Source organism: Amblyraja radiata, chromosome 10 (assembly GCF_010909765.2).
Source record: "Amblyraja radiata isolate CabotCenter1 chromosome 10, sAmbRad1.1.pri, whole genome shotgun sequence".
Classification (NCBI taxonomy): domain Eukaryota; kingdom Metazoa; phylum Chordata; class Chondrichthyes; order Rajiformes; family Rajidae; genus Amblyraja; species Amblyraja radiata.
Window position 1 is genome coordinate 68,819,818 of NC_045965.1, and position 19,124 is coordinate 68,838,941.

At 49.6% G+C, this 19,124-nt stretch overlaps 2 protein-coding genes across 2 annotated transcripts in view; one reads left to right on the top strand and one right to left on the bottom strand.

Annotated features, from left to right (window-relative positions):
• ddah1 (dimethylarginine dimethylaminohydrolase 1) overlaps positions 1 to 6,430 on the bottom strand; it is a 100,166-nt gene extending 93,736 nt beyond the window's left edge. The window contains exons 1-2 of the mRNA XM_033029101.1: positions 6,289 to 6,430; positions 578 to 654 (exon numbers count right to left, since the gene is read on the bottom strand). Of these exons, the coding sequence (XP_032884992.1) occupies positions 578 to 622 (45 nt within the window). The 5' untranslated portion in view covers positions 623 to 654; positions 6,289 to 6,430. The remainder of the gene's footprint in view (positions 1 to 577; positions 655 to 6,288) is intronic.
• Positions 6,431 to 7,676: 1,246 nt separating this feature from the next.
• ccn1 (cellular communication network factor 1) lies at positions 7,677 to 15,902 on the top strand. Its single transcript, XM_033029098.1, has 5 exons — positions 7,677 to 7,881; positions 8,917 to 9,127; positions 10,480 to 10,776; positions 11,263 to 11,435; positions 14,594 to 15,902. The coding sequence occupies exons 1-5, from the start codon at positions 7,834 to 7,836 to the stop codon at positions 14,894 to 14,896; spliced, it is 1,032 nt and encodes a 343-aa protein (XP_032884989.1). The 5' UTR covers positions 7,677 to 7,833; the 3' UTR covers positions 14,897 to 15,902.
• Positions 15,903 to 19,124: the final 3,222 nt, after the last annotated feature.

Consider the following 19,124-nt stretch of genomic DNA (forward strand, 5'->3'; position numbering starts at 1 on the left):
TTATCTGGTTCTTGTCGACTCTTATTCAGGCTGGTTTGACATTGATCAACTCCAAACCATCACATCTGAAGCAGTTATCTAGAAGTTGCAATGCCATTTCTCCGTGCACGTCTTCTATCCGACAACGGCAGTCAGTTCACCAGCCAGCGTTACCAAAATTTTGCTCAATGATGGGACTTTCGACATATCACCAGCGGCCCTGAGTTTCCGCAGTCCAACGGACTCGCCGAACGAGCCGTCCGAAGCGCTAAACAACTAATGGAGCATTCTTACCTTGCTAAATCTGACGTCTACCTGGACCTGCTCAATTTAAGGAACATTGCCAGGGTTCCCATACTGGGTTCCCCAGCCCGACGACTGATGTCTCGCCAAACCCGTGCTGCCCTGCCTGTACCAAGCAGCTTCGGCAACCACAGGACCGTTCTCCGCCCGCGGTCCAGAAACAACTACAATTCAAGTGACATCCAGTAAGCCACTTAAACCTCTCTCCAGTGGACAGGTTGTTCACCTCCAAACAAACAAGAGCTATGGCCGTCTGTGTCATATCCACAGCCCTGCCAAAGAACCGCGCTCTTACCTGGTTAGCGCGGACGGAGCCGTTTACAGACGTAACCGTCAACATCTCCTTCCTGTGAAGGAACCCGTCCTGCGGCTCTGTAGATAGAATAGAATAGAATAGAATAGAATGCCATTTATTGTACTTAAAACATTCAAGGTTCAAACAAAATTTCCAGAAGTCTCACGTTTTGTATACCCTCCCACTACCGGGCCGGCTACTCCACTACCAGAGACTGTGTCCCCCGCGGCCTCCCCACGGTGTTCAGCGCCCAGCTCGCCTACTTCATCACCTCTACCCGGCGGGTCTCCGGTGCCGTCCCTGGTCACATGCCCTGTCCCCTCCCCGGTCACTTCACCGGTGAAAGGAGGAGATGCGGATTCGTACCGCACACGTGCCGGATGGGTCAACAAGCCACCCAGTAGATACGGTGATTTTGTATTAACTATCTATACTTGCCCATATCCGTTATTAACGTTCCGGCTACTATATTGTTTGGCCACCATGTTTCCACACATCTATGCTTTATTTTGTTTCTACAAGGAAAAATGTGGATTGGTTATTTCCTACTAACCAATTGTAGTGCTTGTTAGTAGTTGCTCCGCCTAATATGCGATTCATATTACCAAGAGCTTGATTACGTAATTCAATCTGAGTAGCTGCTAGTTACTGTAATGTCCTGCAGACCAATGCTGTAAGTGGACTTTAATACTATGTGTTGTATCTTGACATGTGTACGACTCGACTCATTACACCTCCTAACCCCATTCTCCTGCCTTCTCCCCAAAACCTCTGAACCAGGGGCCACAGTTTAAGAATAAGGGGTAAGCCATTTAGAACGGAGACGAGGAAACACTTTTTCTCACAGAGAGTTGTAAGTCTGTGGAATTCTCTGCCTCAGAGGGCGGTGGAGGTCGGTTCTCTGGATACTTTCAAGAAAGAGCTAGATAGGGCTCTTAAAGATAGCGGAGTCAGGGCATATGGGGAGAAAGCAGGAACGGGGTACTGATTGGGGATGATCAGCCATGATCACATTGAATGGCGGTGCTGGCTCGAAGGGCTGAATGACCTACTCCTGCACCTATTGTCTATTGTCTATAAACAAGAATCTATCTATCTCTGCCAAATATATCCACTGACGTAGCCTCCACAGTCATCTGTGGCAAAGAATTCCACAGATTCACCAGCCTCTGACTAAAGAAATTCCTCCTAAAAGAACGTCGTTTAATTCTGAAATTAAATTCTGAGACTCTGTGGTTTCAAAGGTTTCAAAGGTCTTTTATTGTCACATGTACCAATTAAGGTACAGTGAAATTCGAATTACCATACAGCTATACGAAAGAAAAACACACACAACTACATAAAAGTTAATATAAACATCCACCACAGTGGATTCCCCACATTCCGTACTGTGATGGAAGGCAACAAAGTCCAATCTTGTTCCCTCTTTATTCTCCAGGCCAGTCGAATCATCCGTCAGGGCGATCGAAGCTCCCACAGCCGACGATCGAAGCTCCTACATCGCGTCGCAGCTTGGAGTTCCCGAAGTCGGTCTCAGCGATGTTAAGTTCGCAAGCACCCACGGTTGGAGCGCCAAGGTCGATCCCTGGCAAAGGGATCACGGGCTCTGTGATGGTAAGTCCGCAGGCGACCACGGTGGAGGTCTCAAAATAGGTCTCCAGCAAAGGCCGCCAGCTCCTCGGTTAAGCCGCAGTGTGGACGGAGATACGATACGGAAAAAAATCGCATCTCCGTCGAGGTAAGAGATTAGAAAAAGTTTCCCCTAACTCCCCCCCCCCCCCCCTGCACTGCCCCCCTCCCCCAAAAACAAGCTAAAGAACATTAACTTACAAAATTCTTAAGGGGTTGGACAGGCTAGATGCAGGAAGATTGTTCCCGATGTCGGGGAAGTCCAGAACAAGGGGTCACAGTTTAAGGACAAGGGGGAAATCTTTTAGGACCGAGATGAGGAAAACTTTTTTCACACAGAGAGTGGTGAATCTCTGGAATTCTCTGCCGCAGAAGGTAGTTGAGGCCAGTTCATTGGCTATATTTAAGAGGGAGTTAGATGTGGCCCTTGTGGCTAAAGGGATCAGGGGGTATGGAGAGAAGGCAGGTACAGGATACTGAGTTGGATGATCAGCCATGATCATATTGAATGGCGGTGCAGGCTCGAAGGGCCGAATGGCCTACTCCTGCACCTATTTTCTATGTTTCTATGTTTCTATTAAAAACATGCATTTAACACATACTATTAAAACACAAAAGAAAGGACAGATTGTTGGCGAGGCAGCCATTGCTGGTTTTCTCCCACATCCCAAACACTTTGTGTGGCTTTGTAGGTTATTTGCACTCTGTAAATTGCCCCTCGTGTGTAGGGAGTGGATACTAAAGGGGGATTACATGGAACTAGAGTGAATGGGTGATCAATAGTTGGAGTTGGCCAAATGGTCTGTCTCCATGCTGTATCTCTAAACTAAACTCTAAAGCACTTGGACAGATTAATGCAAAAGAAGAATTTACAGGACTATGGGCCAAATGTTACCAAATGGGACTAGCCCAATATGCCAACTAGGCTGGCGTGCACAACGTGGGCCAAAGGGCCTGATTCCATGCCGTTAAGCTCCTTAACTCCAATGACCTTCCTGGACAGGTTGTCAAAAGAGTTTTCAATGTGATGATATATTTGGAGAGTGTGTTGTAAATATAAACTGCGTGGCCCTCCAGGGTTAAACATAAATCAGCAATGAAACAAGTCTTGCACCGTTCACAAGCTCCAAGTGATTTACAGCCCATGAGGTATTTGTGGACATGGAGCCACTCTGGTCATGAACGAGACACGCAACCAGTTCCCAAACAGCCTGAGATTGCAGCTAGATCCTCTGCAAATGTGTTAATGATCACTTAACACTCAGCAATGTTCATTGAGGGGTAAGTGTGAGCCTAGATACAGGAGACATTGAAAAAGGCACAGAGTGCTGGAGTAACTCAGCGGGTCAGGCATCATCTCTGGACAACATGGATAGGTACATTTTGGGTCAGGTCCCTTTTCCCGACTGACTTGTTGGCATTCTAGAGTCACAGAGTCACACAGCACAGAACAGGCCCTTCGGCCCTACTTTCCCACACCGACTAACATGCTCCATCTACACTAGCCCTAACAGCCTACATTTGACCAATAACCCCCTAAACCTGTCTTATCCATGTACCTATCCCAATGTCTCTTAAACATCGTGATAGTCCCTGCCTCAACTACCTCCTCCAGCACTTCGTTCCATACACTTACAACCCTTTGTGCCCCTCAGGTTCTTATTAAATCTTTCCCGCCTCACATGAAACCTGTGTTCTCTGGTTCTCGATTCCCCTACTCTGGGTAAAAGACTCTGCGTGCATTCAAGATCTACTCCTTGTACCAAGATCTGAGTTAGTGCCATTGGCCTGCATTTGTCCCATGTCGCTCTCAATATCCATATATCTGTCCAAATGTCGTTTAGGGGCAGTACCGCGGTGCAGTGTTCACAGCTGCAGCCTCGCAGCCCACTAACCCTAGTTCGATTCCAGCCTTCGCCGCTGTCTGTGTAGAGTTTGCACGTTCTCCTTGTGACCGCGTGGGTTTTCCCCGGGTGCTCCGGTTTCCTCCCACATCCCAAAGACGTGCGGGGTGAATGGAGGGGTTAATGGGCCCCCAGTGTGTGGGTGGGGAGAGTTAATGGGAGTGTGGGGAGAGGGAGATGAGATCAGTGAAGATGATGTTTGATAACTCTGCCCATAGTGAGACATCTGGACATCTGGACATCTGGACATCTGCAGCATTTTTCTCCATTGTGATAAAGAAGTTTGGAGCGGACAATGTCTAAATATAGAGCTGCCGGCGAGCGGAACTAGGATGTGCATATTTGGACAAAGCTGTGTCTGGGAGCCTTGTTACAGCGGACATCAACCGGGGGTCAGTCCCATATTCATGCTCTGCACTGGAGTTCACATCCATCCTCTCCAGGGGCATTTTATACATCACTCGCCAACACACATTCATAAAGACATTCACATGAACACACACTCTCACACATACACACACTCATACAAACACACACACTCACACACATACACACTCTCACACACACTCATACACATACACACACTCATACAAACACACACACACACGTACACACACACACACACACACACACTCATACATACACACACACACTCACACACATACACACTCACGCACACTCATACACATACACACACTCATACAAACACACACACTCACACACATACACACTCTCACACACACTCATACACACACTCATACAAACACACACACTCATACACACACTCATACAAACACACACACTCACACACATACACACACTCATACAAACACACACACACTCACACACATACACACTCTCACACACACTCATACACATACACACACTCATACAAACACACACACACACATACTCTCACACACACACATACACAAACACACACTCATACAAACACACACACACTTACACACACACTCACACACACACAAACACACACTCATACAAACACACACACACTCACACACACACACACACACATATACTCTCACACACACTCAGAGACACACATACACACACACATACACACACTCACACATACTCTCACACACACTCATGTACACATACACACACGCATAATCCCTCACACACATACTCTCTCACACACTCATATTCACACATACACACACACACATACAAACACTTACACACACACACACTCATGTACACACACACACAAGCATAATCACTCTCACACACACACGCGTTCTCAGGGATTCCACATCACTAGCAAACAAATATAACACCCAACCAAGAGCCAGCTAGCACAGGAAAAATGGGTCGAAGGGTCTCATTAAAACGCAGTCGAACAGTCCCCGTCATCGCTCCCTCCTGCGCTGGTCACGAGTGAATCAGGAAGGAGAGGGCATGAAGCGACCTTGAGGTGGGACTTCACTGAAGTCACAGAGGAGATAGAAGCAGAATTGGGCCATTTGTCCCATCAAGTCTACTCCACCATTCATTCATGGCTGATCTAACTTTCCCTGCCTTCACCCCATAACCCTGGCCCAACATGCCCACACCAGCCAACAATGTCCCAGCGACACTAGTCCCACCTGCCTGCGCTTGGTCCATATCCATCCAAACCTGTCCTATTCCAGCATCTGCAGTTCCTTCTTGAACACTTTGTCTGCTCCACTGCGATATCTCCTCAAGGTATGCCTACTTTGAAGAAGTTCTCCTCCTCTCCTTCGCTCCATAGATGCTGCTGCACCCGCTGAGTTTCTCCAGCTTTTGTGTGTACCTATCCATGTACCTGTCTAACTGTTTCTTAAACGTTGCGATAGTCCCAGCCTCAACTACCTCCTCTGGCAGCTCGTTCCATTCACCCACCACACTTTGTGTGAAAAAGTCACCACTCGGACTCTTTTCCCCTTCACAAACCTATGTCCTCTGGTCCTCGATTCCCCTACTCTAGGCAAGAGACTCTGCATCTACCCGATCAATTCCTCTGGTGATTTTGTACACCTCTCCAGCACTTTGTATTTTCCTCATGACTGCAGCACCTGCAGTTAGCTATCGTCCCATTGAATGGGGACATCTAGCCAAAGAGTTTCTCAACATTGCAAATACGAAACCAGCTGTTTAGACAGAGTTAGAACACATTTTAAAAAAAGTTACCTCCATGCCCACGGGCCTGCCAATCCGCAGCGCTCTCTGTTGGACAGTCTGAAGCCGTTCTAGTATCTTTGGTCTGAAGAAGGGTCTCCGCTTTCCTCCTCCCGCACAGATGCTGCCTGTCCCGCTGAGTTACTCCAGCACTCTGTGCCTAACTTCTGTACGACTCGCCCTTCGCTGCTCATCGGCTCTTTAGCATGCTACTTATTTTGAGGTTGGATCTCCAACAGGGGCCGGGAGAATCTGCCTGCAATCGCTGCCTGGTTTGCCCTGTAGAATCCCCTTGGCATTGTGGCAATGACTATGTGTTTTACACAGAGGGGGAGCGTCTCCGGGTGCTGTCTAAACGTTACAGACTCCTTGTAAAGGGGGAGGGGGGGGGGGGGGGGGGTCTCTGCAAAGTTCCATCACAAACCCACCTTGTTACCAATCTCGGCCCAAACCTCTTCCTTTCCACACAGCTTCTCGTTGCTCGTGCTTTGTGGCATCTCTTGAACTCCATCTCTGGTCTCGGGTATCAGACACCCCATCTCCCAAAGTTCCAGTGGCTTCATTGAAAATCCAACCCCCCACACTAATCAGTCAGTGGTCAGTCTGAAGACGGGTCCCGAGCCGAAACAGCCGTCGCCTATCCATTCCCTCCACACATGCTGCCTGACCCGCTGAGTTCCTCCAGCACTCTGTGTCTTGCTCCAGATCCCAGCATCTGCAGTTGTAGATGCCTCCGGGAATCTTGACAACTTGCAATACTGACACGCTGACTTCCCAAGCAGTCAACAATCTCGAATAAAACTCCCAATCACACACCGACACCTCTGTCCAAACATCACTCGGAAACATTTTAAACCCAGCATTTAAATTATAAAAAAACATTGCACAAGTCAGGAGATGTCAACAATATTTTTGTGGTGGGAATGGCAGGCGGAGAAAAAATGTGGGGAAGAGGCGAATTTTTTACACTACCAAATATGGGAATAATGTTCTCAGGTTGAGAGCAAATAATGTGGAAATTGTTAAAAACGGATGCGGGCTGGCGGGGGGGGGGGGGGGGGGGGGGTGCAGATCAGCGCTCTCTCCGTAGTGAATACGAGATGGATTGTAAATATTTTATTATGTAACGTCCAAGGCATGCTGTTTGCTGGCAGGCAGCGTTAGTCGGCGGTCCCGTTAGAGTGTGTGAGTGAGTGTGTTGTGGACACACAGCGAGCTGCAGCCTTAGATTATTTTCCTCTGCTTTTGCAACTGGGGCGGTGTCGATGGAAAAACGCGCCGGAGACATTCCTGACATTCTTGGTGAGGTGCCCTCAGACGGAGGTTTGGGGAGGGGAGGGGAAGGGGGGTGGGGGGGGGGAGGGTCTGTCAGCGGAGAGACCCAGAGGGCTTATAAAAGGCACCGATGTAGTCACTGCCTTAGACAGCCGGGGAAAGCAGCGGCACAGGAGTGAAGCCAGGAGACACTCGCACACTCACACACACAGAGGCACAGACAGGCAGACAGACAGACTCGCCGCCGCTGCTCGCCCGAGGAATTAACGCCTTCAACCCGAGATGAAGCTCATATCAGCACTACTCGTCCTCGCACTCTCCCTCGCCGAGGTAAGTCCACAGTTATTCAAAATACACTAGGCTGGAAGTGAGAGGGGGACTTGGATACAGCCGTCTCCCCAGCTTGGAGGATGCTAAAACTAGAGGGCACAGGCTGGAGGGGAGAGCGTTAAGAGGAAGCTATGGGAGTGGATGCTGTTATGACTTGTAAAAGACATATGGACAGATATATGGATAGGAAGGGGTTCGAGGGGTATGGGCCAAATGCAGGCGCATGGGACTAGTATGTCCCATCTTGGTCGGCGTGGACAAGATGGGCCGAAGGGCCTGTTTCCGTGCTCTCACCCCACCGAGCCAGGGATTTACCAACGTCACCGTGAAGGCTCGCAGCCTGGTTGCTCATGGGGGGGAGTCTCAAAGAGCCAGCAGGGCAAAAGGGGGCCGAATGGTCTCTTTAAACGCTGCAGACACTTAGCAGTTCGGGCCAGCATCGCTGGAGGGAGGAACAGAGTTAGCCCTTGATCAGACTCTGCGGTTTGTTGTGCAGATGTTGGGTGCCAGGGAAAGTGTAGGAAGGAACTACAGATGCCGGTTTACACCGAAGATAGACACAACATGCTGCAGTAACTCAGCGGGACAGGCAGCATCTCTGGAGAGAAGGAATGGGCGACGTTTCGGGTTGAGACCCTTCTTCAGACAGTAGGTTGCTGGAGAGAGAGGTCTTTAGTCAGCGGGTGGTGAATCTGTAGGAATCTTTGCCACAGACGGCTGTGGAGGCCACAAGTCATTGGATATATTTAAGGCAGAGATAGATAGATTCTTGATTAGTACGGGTGTCAGGGGTTATGGGGAGAAGGCAGCAGAATGGGGTTAGGGGGGAGAGATAGATCAGCCATGATTGAATGCTGGAGTAGACTTGATGGGCCGAATGGCCTAATTCTGCTCCTATCACGTATGACCTTATGAGATTTGGGTGCTGGGGAGAGTGGCGAGTGGGTGCGGGGGAGTGTGTTGGGTGCTGGGGGAGAGCGGGTTAGGTTGCCACGTCGACCCCGGGCTGACGGCCGCTGTGTTGCCGGTTTGCAGGCTACGAGCTGCGGGCCCGAGTGCCGCTGCCCCCGGGAGGAGCCGCGCTGCGCCGCCGGGGTGAGGCCGGTGTTGGACGGCTGCGGCTGTTGCCGCGTGTGTCCCCGGCAGCTGAACGACGACTGCAGCACCCGCTTGCCTTGCGACCACAGCCGCGGCCTGGAGTGCAACTACGGAGCGAGTCACAGCGCCCAACAAGGCATCTGCAGAGGTAAGCGTGGTGGGGGTGGGAGTATTGGTGGGGAGGGGGCAAAGACATGGGAGGAACCTTCTCCAAAAAGTTTTTATTTTTAAAACCATGTATGGCGATGTGTCCTCGCCTCTGGCGCAGCGATTGGCCGCCAAAAGCGTGACTTCAGCAATGTGGAATGTGATTCAGTGGCTTTGAGAGTGAATTTGAGTAAAACTGCACTAGCCGGGAGCTCGGGAAACTGCACATGGAGTCAGTCTAACAGTCCATCAGCCCAACTTGCCCACGCCGGCCAACACGCCCCAGCTACACTAGTCCCACCTGCCCGCGTTTGGCCTCTATCCCTCCAAACCTGTCCTATCCATGTACCTGTCCAAGTGTCTTTTAAACGTTGCGATAGTCCCAGCCTCAACTACCTTCTCTGGCAGCTGGTTCCATACACCCATACTGAGGAAAAGTTGCCCCTCAAGTTGCTGTTAAATCCCCCACCCTCTCACCTTAAACCCATGTCCTCTGGTTCTCGATTCCCCTACTCTGGGCCAGAGACTCCTCATCCTCCTACACTCACCCCAGTGAATAGACTCCTAGTCTGCCGAACCTCCCCCTGCATCTCAGGCCCTGTATCCCTTTCCTCTCCATACCGGCTGGAAACTAAACAAAACACAAAGTGCCGGAGGAACTCTGAGGGCCAGCAAGTATGGGGCAGCGGTAGAGTTGCTGCCTCGCAGCGCCAGAGCCAGGGTTTGATCCTGACTATGGGTGCTGTCTGTGTCAGATTCAGATTCAGATTCAGATTCAGATTCAACTTTAATTGTCATTGTCAGTGTACAGTACAGAGACAACGAAATGCAATTAGCATCTCCCTGGAGAGCGACATAGAATATGTGTTGAGTTTGCACCTTCTCCCCATGGGTTTTCTCCGGGTTGCCTCCCACATCTCAAAGACCTGCAGGTTTGTAGGTTAATTGGCTTCTGTAAATTGCCCCTAGTGTGCAGGTGATCGCTGGTCGGCGTGGACTCAGTGGGCTGAAGGGCCTGTTTCCACGCTGAATCTCTAAACTAAACTAAGAAGCTAGAAGCTTTTCATTTCAGTTTAGTTTATGTACAGTGAAAAGCCTTCCTTGCATGCTAACCAGTCAGCGGGAAGACAATACATGATTACAATCGAGCCGTCCACAGTGTACAGATACACCATACATTGATTAGTACAGGTGTCAGGGGTTATGTTGAGAAGGCAGGAGAATGGGGTTAGGTGGGAGAGATAGATAGACCAGCTATGCTTGAATGGCGGAGTAGACTTGATGGGCCAAATGGCCTAATTCTGCTCCTATAATAAACCTGAGCCTAACATGTTTGACACCTTGTGCTTGCAGCCAAGTTGGAAGGACGACCATGCGAGTACAACAGTCGTATTTACCAGAACGGAGAGATCTTCCAGCCCAATTGCAAGCACCAGTGCACGTGTATGGATGGGGCGGTGGGCTGCCTGCCCCTCTGCTCCCAGGAGCTCTCACTGCCCGACCTGGGCTGCCCCAACCCCAGGCTGATCAAAGTACCAGGCCACTGCTGTGAGGAGTGGACTTGTGACGGGGGCAAAGAACGGCACCACCTCTCTCCCTACACCAACCAGCTCCTCCATCTGCTCAAGAAGAGGGTCAAGAACCTGCCTGGTAAGTTACAGACCATTCGGCTCATCATGCTGTGTCACTCTGTCACTCGGATTCATGTATGGGATGATTCAGAGTCACACAAGGAAACAGGCCCATCGGCCCAACTTGCCCACCCCGACCAACATGCCCCATCTACGCTAGTCCCACCTGCCTGTGTTTGGCCCATATCCTTCTAAACCTGTCCTATCCATGTACCTGTCCAAATGTTTTTGAAAGTCCCTGCCTCAACTACCTCCTCTGGCAGCTCGTTCCATGTATAAAAGCCCCTCATGGTGCTAATAATCTATGCCCCCTCACCCTAAACCTATGTCCTCTAGTTCGTGATTCTCTTACTCTGGGTGTTTATCCGAGCTATTCCTCTCATGATATTGTACGGTGATTTTGTTTGGTTAGCACGGACGTGTTGGGCCGAAAGGGCCTGTTTCTGTTTGATTCTATGTTACACATGGACGGTTTGTGTGAGTTTGCTCCTTGCTCTGGTTGCAGTGTGGAAAGCCAAGTGCTTTGTTCAGACGACGGAATGGTCCCCGTGTTCGAGGTCGTGCGGGATCGGCATCGCCACCAGAGTCACCAACGACAACCCCAGCTGCAAACTGCGCAAGGAGTCCAGGATCTGCGACATCAGGCCCTGCGACCAGCCCTCACTTCCCCACCTCAAGGTGAGCCCCACCTCTCCCTTCCCCGGCAGCGCCTCTCAGCGCTAACACAAGCGCCGCCGCTCTGTGTGTGCATGTGGAGTTTGCACGTTCTCCCCGTGACCGCGTGGACTTCCCCCGGGTGCTCCGGTTTCATCCCACATCTAGAGATGAGCAGCATAGTGGTGCAGCGGGTAGAGCTGCCGCCTCACAGCTCCAGGGGCCTGGGTTCGATCCCGACCTCTGGTGCTGTCTGCACGTTCACCCTGTGACCGCGTGGGTTTCCCCCACACCCCAAGGACATGCGGTGGGGGGGGGGGGGAGGCTAATGGCTGTAAATTACCCCATTGTGTGTGGGTGAGGGGGGGGGGGGGGTGGAATCTCGGGAGAGTTGTTGGGGCTGTGGGGAGAGGGAGATGGGATCAGTGTAGGTGGCTGGTTGATGGTCAGCATGGGTCGATGGGCTGAAGGGCCTGTTCTGCTGTATTTCACCATTGTTGTGTCTAATTTAAAATATATTTAGACAGGTGTGTGGACAGGAAAGGTTTAGAGGGATGAGGGTCAAATGCAGGTCAATGGGACCAAGAATACATGGAGAACAGAGTGCTGGAGTAACTCAGCGGGTCAGGCAGCATCTGTGGAGAACATGGATAGGTGACGTTTTGGGTTGGGGCCTGTCTTCAGACTCAGTCCCAACACAAAAGGTTATCTGTTGGGTGACCCGCTGAGTTACAGCAGCACTTTGTGATCGAGCTTATATCAGGTTTAGGTTTATTATTGTATTATTCATCCTATTAAGCCTTTATCCTCTTACCTTAAACCCATGTCCCCTGGTTCTTGATTCCCTAGTTTGGGTAAAAGACTGGTGTGTTTATGCTCATGATGTTATACACTATAAGATCACCCCTCATCCTCCTGCACTCCAGGGAATAGAGACCCAGCCTACTCAACCTCTCCCCGTAGCTCAGGCCCTCGGGTTGTGGCTATATCTTGTAAATCTTCACTGCACGACACCCTTACACCTTAACGACACCCTCCCTGTGGCATGGTGACCCAAACAGCATAATGTTCTCTCCACAGATGCTGCCTGTCCCGCTGAGTTACTCCAGCGTTTTGTGTCTATCTTCGGTTTAAACCAGCATCTACAGATCCTTCCTACACACAATATTCCAAGATAGACCCAGAGTGCTGGAATAACTCGGCAGGTCAGGCAGCATCCCTGGAGTAAAGGAATAGGTGACGTTTTGGGTCGAGACCCTTGTTTGGTCCCTGCGAAATGATGCAGAGGCAGGCGTAGCTAGTGCCCATGGGTGCATGCATATGGTGGCCTGGGGGTCATCTGGGGTTCATGGACCAGGGGTAGGAGGTGACTGACCCGCTGAGTTTCTCCAGCATTTTGTGTATATCTTCAGTGTAAACCAGCGTCTGCAGTTCCTTCCTACACAATGCTCTAAGTGCGGCCCCACCAAAGTCTAGTATAAAAGTGGCACGGTGGCGCAGTGATAGAGCTGCTGCCTTACAGCACCAGAGACCCAGATTCGATCCTGACTTCGGGTGCTGTCTGTGGAGTTTGTATGTTCTCCCCGTGACCGCGTGGGTTTTCACCGGGTGCTCCGGTTTCCTCCTACACTCCAAAGACATAGAAACATAGAAACATAGAAAGTAGGTGCGAGAGTAGACCACCAGGTCCGTCGAGCCCGCACCGCCATTCGCTCATGGCTGAACACTAAACAGACACACTTACCCACAAACAGTAGACACAAGACACAGAACACAAGACACTACCCTCCCCTTTATACCGCTATCACCCCTCTCCACCCCAAGAACCTCGCGATCTCCTGGGGGAGGCAAAAAAACGGATAAAAACCCAGGTCCAATTCGGGAAAAAAATCCGGGAAATTCCTCTCCGACCCCAATCCAGGCGATCGACACTTGTCCAGGAGATCACTCAGGTCTTACTATACTAACCATACCTAGGTCCATATCCCTGCCCTCTCCCCGTAGCCCCTTATCCCCTTGGCAGCTAAAAAACCATCTATTTTAGTCTTAAATATATTTAAAGTTTCTGCTTCCACTGCTCCCTGGGGCAGTGAATTCCATAAATTAACCACCCTCTGGGTGAAGAAGTTCTTCCTCATCTCAGTTTTAAAAGAGCCCCCCCTTATTCTGCGACTATGTCCCCTAGTTCTAGTTTCCCCGATCATTGGGAACATCCTCGGTGCATCCACCCGATCAAGGCCCCTCACGATCTTATATGTTTCAATGAGATCGCCTCTCATTCTTCTAAACTCCAAAGAGTAGAGTTCCAGCCTACTTAACCTTTCCTCATATGTCAATCCCCTCATTGCAGGAATTAATCTTGTAAACCTTCGCTGCACTGCCTCCAGGGCTAGTACATCCTTTCTTAAGTATGGACCCCAGAACTGTACACAGTATTCCAAATGTGGTCTCACTAATACTGTGTACAGCTGCAGCAAGACCTCCGTGTTTTTATACTCAATCCCCCTAGCAATAAAGGCCAAAACTCCATTGGCCTTCCTGATTGCTTGCTGCACCTGCATACTAACTTTTAGTGATTCATGTACTAATACCCCTAGATCCCTTTGCGTTGCATTACAACGCAGCTCCTCCTCATTTAGAAAATAACTTGCCCTATCATTTTTTTTCCCAAAGTGAATGACTTCACATTTATTAGTATTAAATTTCATCTGCCAAGTTGTTGCCCACTCACCTAGCTTATCTATATCCTTTTGCAGACGTACAGGTTTGTAGGTTAATTGGCCTCGGTAAAAATTGTCCATTGTCCCTAGTTTGTGTAGGATAGTGTTAGTGTGTGTAGGATAGTGTTAGTGTGTGTAGGATAGTGTTAGTGTAAAGGGTGATCACTGTTTGGTGTGGTCCCTGAGGGCCAGAGGGTCTGTTTCTGTGCTGTATCTCTAAACTAAACTTAACTGGCTCTCGGACTATCCTTGATTGGACTTTGCTGGCTTTACCTTGCACTAAACGTTATGCCCTTATCATGTATCTGTACACTGTGAATGGCTCGATTGTAATCATGCTGACTGGTTAGCACGCAACAAAAGCTTTTCACTGTACCTGGGTACAGGTGACAATAGACTAGACTGTGCCGTGAGGTTCCGACCTGTTGACTCACTGTCCTCTGTCTCTCTGCTCTGTCACAGAAAGGGAAGAAGTGCCTGCGCACGCGGAGATCGGACACAGCGACGCATTTCAGCTACGCCGGCTGCACGAGTGTGAAGCGCTACCGCACCAAGCACTGCGGCTCGTGCGTGGATGGGCGCTGCTGCACGCCGCAGCAGACCCGCACCGTCCCAGTGCGATTCCGGTGTGACGACGGGGAGAGCTTCAGCAAGGACATGATGATGATCCAGTCATGCAGATGCCAGCGCCGCTGCCCACTAGACAACGAGGTGTCCAGCCCCCACGTCATGCTGCACAACGACATACACAAGTTCCTGGATTGACATCCCGCACTGGCTGCACCAGGAGTGGTCAACCACTGACCAGCGGACAGTCATGGACACCAGCTCACACACTACAGCCACTCCCCCTCCCTCCCTCTCTGCCTACAGTCCTGTCACATGGCAGCCACAGATACGGTAGACACTCTGAACCTTCCTCCCATGGGGGGGGGGGGGGCATGGCAAAGACTAAGAGGGCAGAGCTTTAAAGGGGATGTGCGGGGCAAGTTTTACTGCTGGGTGCCTGGAACGTGGTGCCGGATGTGAAGATATGACAGTGGTGTTTAAGGGGCTTGTAGATAGGCACGTGGTTATGGATCACGTGCAGACAGCTCAGAGTTGGTCTTTGCTGGATCATTGTGTGTATTAGGGCCTGCCCCTGTTCTAGTGTCTGTGTGTGGAGGTGGCACTACCCGCCGCACCCATTTGCCCACCACGTCTACTGAAGTTGACGGTTGAGGTGGGATGGCATTTGCACAACGTTCATGCCACAGGGACCAGGAGACAGGGTGGGGAGGGAAGGGTGGGACAGTCTTGTACCTCCATGCCCTGTGGGTCACCTGCCTGCCCCCAATGGGCAGTGAGACGGGGGGGCTGGTCAGCGAGAGCTCTACATTCAGCGCATGCTTCATTTCCCTGGAGCGAGGAACAGCTTCATATTGGAGCGTTATATAGCCACTTGCGTTTGTTCTGTTTGCAACAAAGCGATTGTATATTTGTATTATTATATAATGTCCCTCCGTGTACTCTCCGCAAACTCTCGTCTCTTTACTGTGCCCTGGTGTGGTTATTGTGGAGCCCAGAGTTAAACATGGCAGGCAGTGATAGTCTGCCTGCCCAGACCACACAACCAGCCTCCATCAACCATCCTCTATATACATCCAATGTTGCATTATTTATCAAATCTGGCCCAGATTCTGTTGGGTACAAACAATGTCCTACTGGAATTAAATGTACATAGATTTAATTTTTTTAAGAAAGAAATTAAACAATTTATTTATGGACCTGATTCCTGGCTCAGTCTTCTAGCTCCCCGATGTGTAGCCTTGCTCGTGGGGGTGGAACGAGAGAGTTGGTGCAGATGGACGTTTACACCAGATACATACAAAGTGCAGATGCTGGTTTACATAAAAAGACACAACGTGCTGGAGTATCTCAGCGAGTCAGGCAGCGTCTGTGGAGAAAAGGAATAGGTGACGTTTGTGGCCGGGACCCTTCAAGTACTGAAGTAATGTAGATGTCTGTTTCTGTTAGGCTCTTGTATCTCCCAATACACAACAGCATTCCTTTGTGTGCAGTCCTGCAGATTCTAAACTCAGCAATGCTCACTATCCAGGGTTGTGGGGAATCACACACACACACACACACACGCACACATATATATACACACACACACATATACACACACACACAAACACGCACACATATATACACACACACACACAAACACGCACACACAAACACGCACACATATATACACACACACACATATACACACACAAACACGCACACACAAACACACATGCACACACACACATATACGCACACACAAACACGCACACATATATACACACACACATATACACACACACGCACACACAAACACGCACACATATATACACACACAAACACGCGCACACACACGCACACGTATATACACATATACACACACACAAACACGCACACATATATACACACACACATATACACACGCACACACAAACACGCACACATACACACACGCACACATATACACACACACACACAAACACGCACACATATACACACACATACACAAACACGCACATACACGGCATCCCACACAAACACGCACGCACATACACACACAAACACGCACACAAAAACAGCATCCCACACAAACACGCACGCACATACACACACACACAATCATGCACATACACAAACACGCGCACACACATACAAAAAAACGCACACATACACACACAAGCACGCACACATACACAGGATCCCACACAAACACACACACATACATACACATATAAACACACACATATACACAGCATCCCACACAAACACGCATGCACATACAGAGATACAAGGAATTTGATTTGCCATACAGTCATACCCAACAACTACATAAAAATCAACATAAACATCCTCCACAGCGCACTGTCACAGAAGGTGATAAAGTCTTATCGTCTTCTCTCCTTTTCATACACAACTAGACCCACACAAACACACGCAACCAAATGTGGGTGGCATGGTGGTGCAGCGGGTAGAGTTGCTGCCTCACAGTACCAGAGACCCGGGTCCCATCCTGACCACAGATGCTGTCTGTACAGAGTTTGCACGTTCTCCCCGTGACCTGCGTGTGTTTCCTCCGGGTGCTCCGGTTTCCTCCCGCACTCCAAAGAAGTACTGGTCTGTAAGTTAATTGTCTTGGGTAAAATTGTAAATTGTCCCTGGCGCGTAGGGTTGTGCTAGTGTACGGGGTGATCACTGGTTAGCACGGACTCGGTGGGCCGAAGGGCCAGTTTCCGTGCTGTTTCTCTGAAATTCTAAACACACCCACACCCAAGACCGGAAAGTATTTTTGCTGCATGAAGCAACACAGAATAATAGTTCAGTGGTCACATTACTGCATTAGTAACCAGAGACAGGGGCCTGAATCACTACCACACCATCTGAAGAATGTAAGATGCAAATAGTTTAAAAAATGTGAAATTTGGGGGAAAAAAGGAAGTTGGGACGTGTAACAGATGCCAGAAAAATCCATCTCATTCACTAATATCCTTCAGGAAAGGAAAACTGCCTCTAACTGCTCTCTGTATAACAAGATGTGACTGATTTTGAACCACGACAGCCCAGGGGCAATCATGGATTGAACAATGAAAATATCAGCGCTGTCTCAGGGAAGAACTGCAGATGCTGGAAAAATCAAAGGTGGACAAAAATGCTGGAGAAACTCAGTGGGTGAGGCAGCATCTATGGAGCGAAGGAATAGGTGACGTTTCGGGTCGAGACCCTTCTTCAGACTGATGTGGGGATGGGGGGGGGGGCGGGAAGAAGAAAGGAAGAGGCGGAGACAGTGGGCTGTGGGAAAGCTGGGAAGGGGAGAGGAAAGAGGGAGAAAGCAAGGACTACCTGAAATTGGAGAAGTCAATGTTCATACCGCTGGGGTGTAAACTAGTGTCAATAGACAATAGACAATAGGTGCAGGAGTAGGCCATTCGGCCCTTTGAGCCAGCACTGCCATTCAATGTGATCATGGCTGATCATCCTCAATCAGTACCCCGTTCCTGCCTTCTCCCCATATCCCCTGACTCCGCTATTTTTAAGTCCTATCTACCTCTCTCTTGAAAGTATCCAGAGAACCTGCCTCCACCGCCCTCTGAGGCAGAGAATTCCACAGACTCACAACTCTCTGTGTGTCTGTCACATCTACATCCTAAATGAAAGAATAGATTTATTTAAAAAGCTTTAGAGATGAAGATATCGGGCGTCGATAGTTCATCACTGGAGCTGAGACCTAGTCCCAGTCTGGACTTCCACCCAGACCCTCAGTTGAGTTTCAGTTGAGTTTATTGTCACGTGTATCGAGGTACAGTGAAAAGCTTTTGTTGCGTGCTAACCAGTCAGCGGAAAGACAATACATGATTACAATCGAGCCGTCCACAGTGTACAGATACAGGATAAAGGGAATAACGTTTAGTGCAAGGTAAAGCCAGCAAAGTCCGATCAAGGATAGTCCGAGGGTCACCAATGAGGTAGATGAAAGAAGTTGAATAAGACCATAGTCCAAGTGTGAAGAGTTGTTGTTGGTGTAGAGGTTTAACACTGTGGGGTGATTGTAAATCTGCCTCTGTGGCCAGCACGCAAATACTCGCTTGTGTTGGGCAGTCCCACAGTCACACAGCACGGAAACAGGCCCTTCGGCCCAACTCATCCATACTGACCAACATACCCCATCTACACTAGTCCCATCTGCCCACGTTTGGCCCATATCCCTCTAAACCTGTCCTATCCATTAACCTGTCCAAATGTCTTTCATTGGTTGCAAAAGTCCCAGCCTCCTCTGGCAGCTTGTTCCATACACCCACCACCCTCTGTGTGAAAAGGTTACCCCCCAGGTTCCTATTAAATCTTTTCCCCTTCACCTTGAACCTATGTCCTCTGGTCCTCGATTCCCCTACTCTGGGTTAAAGACTATCCAATCTATTCCTCTCATGATTTTGTACACCTTTATAAG